This window comes from Eurosta solidaginis, chromosome 4 (assembly GCF_040869045.1).
Source record: "Eurosta solidaginis isolate ZX-2024a chromosome 4, ASM4086904v1, whole genome shotgun sequence".
NCBI classification, from domain to species: Eukaryota; Metazoa; Arthropoda; class Insecta; order Diptera; family Tephritidae; genus Eurosta; species Eurosta solidaginis.
Genome location: NC_090322.1, coordinates 35,194,640 through 35,197,850, shown reverse-complemented (window position 1 = coordinate 35,197,850; position 3,211 = coordinate 35,194,640). Strand labels below are relative to the sequence as shown.

At 39.7% G+C, this 3,211-nt stretch overlaps 1 protein-coding gene across 1 annotated transcript; it reads right to left on the bottom strand.

Moving 5' to 3' along the window:
• Nucleotides 1-1,629: 1,629 nt before the first annotated feature.
• Nucleotides 1,630-2,760, bottom strand: LOC137247578 (putative gustatory receptor 39b). The gene is made up of 2 exons (XM_067778562.1): nucleotides 2,702-2,760; nucleotides 1,630-2,386 (listed from the first exon to the last, which is right to left on the bottom strand). The coding sequence occupies exons 1-2, from the start codon at nucleotides 2,758-2,760 to the stop codon at nucleotides 1,630-1,632; spliced, it is 816 nt and encodes a 271-aa protein (XP_067634663.1).
• Nucleotides 2,761-3,211: the final 451 nt, after the last annotated feature.

The window sequence follows — 3,211 nt, the reverse complement described above, 5'->3', positions numbered from 1 at the left end:
GCATACCTGCCGCGGGTATATTATAAGCCTCATCACAGATTGTATACATTTAGCTCGCTGGAAGTGTGCCTGCCTTTGTTCATGTGTTATGAATTTGCTTTCGCGCTCCTTTATCAGAGTCAAATCTGATACTACGCATGACCCTTCTTCGAAGACGTTACAGCGTGGAGTTAACCAACTGGATGACATAGTACCTCTCCTTTGGTAACATTCAAACCCTGAATCCAAGGGAACTACTAGGCTCCTGCGTCCCATGCTGACCATATCACGGTAGTTTTTGACTTGCAAGTGCAGAACATAAGATACATTTCAAGCGAAGAATGGGAGAAGGCCTAGACAGTAGTAGAAGCATTAAAACCTACACAAACCACTCGAAATTGAGAAAAGAAAACTGGAGCTGGAATATACTCAAACCATCTGCAGGTTTATCAATTGTACCGACTTCCTCACTCATGCAGTGTTATCGAAGTAGGGGTCTATGCGTTGGAGATAGCAGTCAGACTGCTCGAGGGTAGTACTGTGCCAGACATTAATGTTACGATCTTTGTCAACAGCGTGGCGAGAAGCACAGCGATATTGAAGGGAAAGAAGTTGCAGATGAGGTCAGAAAAGTTTCCGAAATGGCGGATTGGGGCAATGGACTTGCTGTGGGCAAACCGGGAATATTACGAGGCCTTAAGGGTTTTGTGTCCTTGTTTTCATAGTAAAGGAAAACTAAACAAATCTACAGTGAGAGTACTTATGGATGTTATCACATTTCAATCCGCTATTGCACCAATGCTCCGACGGCGGCGTATATCAACAAGCTCCCTCTGCGGAAGCTGCCAGGATGAGGAGGAAGGGGAGTCGGTTCAACAGTTCTCTGCCGATTTTCAGGACTGCAAACGAGAAGACTCAGATTTCTGCGCGCACGGTTTTTCGACAAGCCCTCGTGGCTCTACCTAACGTACTTTTGGTATTAGCTACATAGTCCAAATAAAGACAATTTAGCAAAATTGAATATTAGAGTGATTTATTCAACAGTTTAGCGATTTGAATGTTCGCAGAAGGTGTATAAATAATCGGAATTCCCCAGAATTCGCTAAACTACTCTTTTATTTTGTTTCATGATTTACACATACTAAAAACACTCAGGGAACTTTGTTAAAATCATACAACTGCAGCTCCAATTTTAAAAATTTATCAAGTATTACCAAATTTGTACCGGTCATTGTGAAAATCTGGAATGATAATAAAATATTTCTATTATCGAAAAGGTTTACTGCTAACGCAAACAATGCTTATGACGGATGCTAAGTCTCAGCAGACTGACGGTCTGGCTTACTTATTGTCAACAATAGCGGCATTTCTAAAACAAAAAAAATTTGCGCTGTTAAAACATTTTGTTGCATCTTTAGTTGTGCTGAAAATTGTTGTAATACAAGGCGATATTGCGCCATAGATTTAGTAGAACTCAGCACTTTAATGCTGCTCACTAGATTCTGTACTGTGATATCCTAAAAGTATGCAATTTATTTTACGAAAGCATTAAAATCAAAGCTAAAGAGCTTACCAACTCCTTGCACTTATCGTATAAAATGCATAAATGCCAAACGATCAACAAAATCGGCAAAATCACCAAGGGTCCGGCTATATAATAATATTACGATTTGGGTAGCCATCCAAACTCAATAGTATCCAATATATATTACAGATTATATCAAGTATATAACAGATAAAGATGCCAAAGAGTGACCAACCACAAAAGTAATTGAGCAAATGGAATGTCTTACTAATGAGCGCATAGATCTCTTTGATGCACAGCAAATACGCCACCGAACCCAATTGCCCGTAATCAATATCCAATAGCTGCTGCTGTGGCGCCAAATGATAGGCTACAATTTGAGGCAATTTTGCGCACAGCCACTCCAAATAATGTTGCAATGTACGCACATACAAACACAATTGAATAACGCGTAAACGTATTGTTACGATGGCCCAAAGACTACTCCAAAAGAAAAAAATATAATTCAACCACATTGATGTGATTATGAAAAGCGCGAGTCCCAGCAGCGAAAGCGTTACAAAGGAAATGATAAGGTAGTTTAAAGTCTTTATAAGCTCGCATTTTCGCACGTCCAAACGTAGACGCAATTTCAAAGCGACTTCGATCTCTTCGAGTACTAGGAGGAATTGAGCATGTTGCTTGCGTCTGTTTGCAGCCTCCATGAGTATTAATAAGGTTGTAAGCACTTGAAAGCTAAAGATTTTGATTGTCGCTACATAGGTGAGTAGAAGTGTTGGTAAGCTGTGACGCCAATATAAGCCATGCAAATAGAAATAGCAAACGGCTATTGCTAACAGACAAATATAGAAACGTTGAAGATTGTTGGTGCGTTCGCATTCACTAGGAAACAAGCAGTGTTTAGTTTGGCTTCGTATGAAAGTTGATTGAAGCTCGACGGAGTACTCGCCCACGCAAGACTTGTTATAAATACCAAAGAATATGCACAGCTGAGCCAAAAGCGTATTAGTTGTACCATGTTTTTATGGTAAGAAATGGATTTAGTTTATGACAGTGTTGTAGAATTCTGCAAGCTTTGGCCTTATCTAAGTATCATACACATTTCAATTTAAATTAAATAATTTTAGATCTAGATAATGCTATATTGCGATGAAAGTTGAAGCATGCCATTTTAGCAAGTCTCCACTCATCATTTACCGCTGCGTTATTGTTTTCAGAGCCGCGATATTCTCATTTTGTTTCAATCGGATGGTCATTCTTATTCATACTCTAACTTTCCATCTTTATAAATGGCTCTCCCTCTCGTTACTGGTTATCACAGGACAGTGGTACGATATTAGGACCTTCTATAGTGGACATACCCTGCACGCTGAAAATTCCACAAAAACGGTAGTCTTCTTATCGAAGAACCATCCGAAGTCTGCTGAAACGCCATATGTACAAAAACACAATTGAGAGACAATTTGTGGGTTTTTGGTTGCAAAGAAACGTCGCATTGGTTTTGAACGAGTGTTTTGCCGCGGTACGCATAAAGGCGAATACTTTTTCTACGGTAAACAAGAAAATACATACAATGACTGCAGCCGGCAGAGTATTGAAATCATGTTTTGCGACTTCAACGCTTTGTTTGCCCTACAGTGAGAAAATTAAGATATATCCCAACGGGCAAATGCTGATTTACTTCTCTGCGGCTCGCAGTATAGTCAC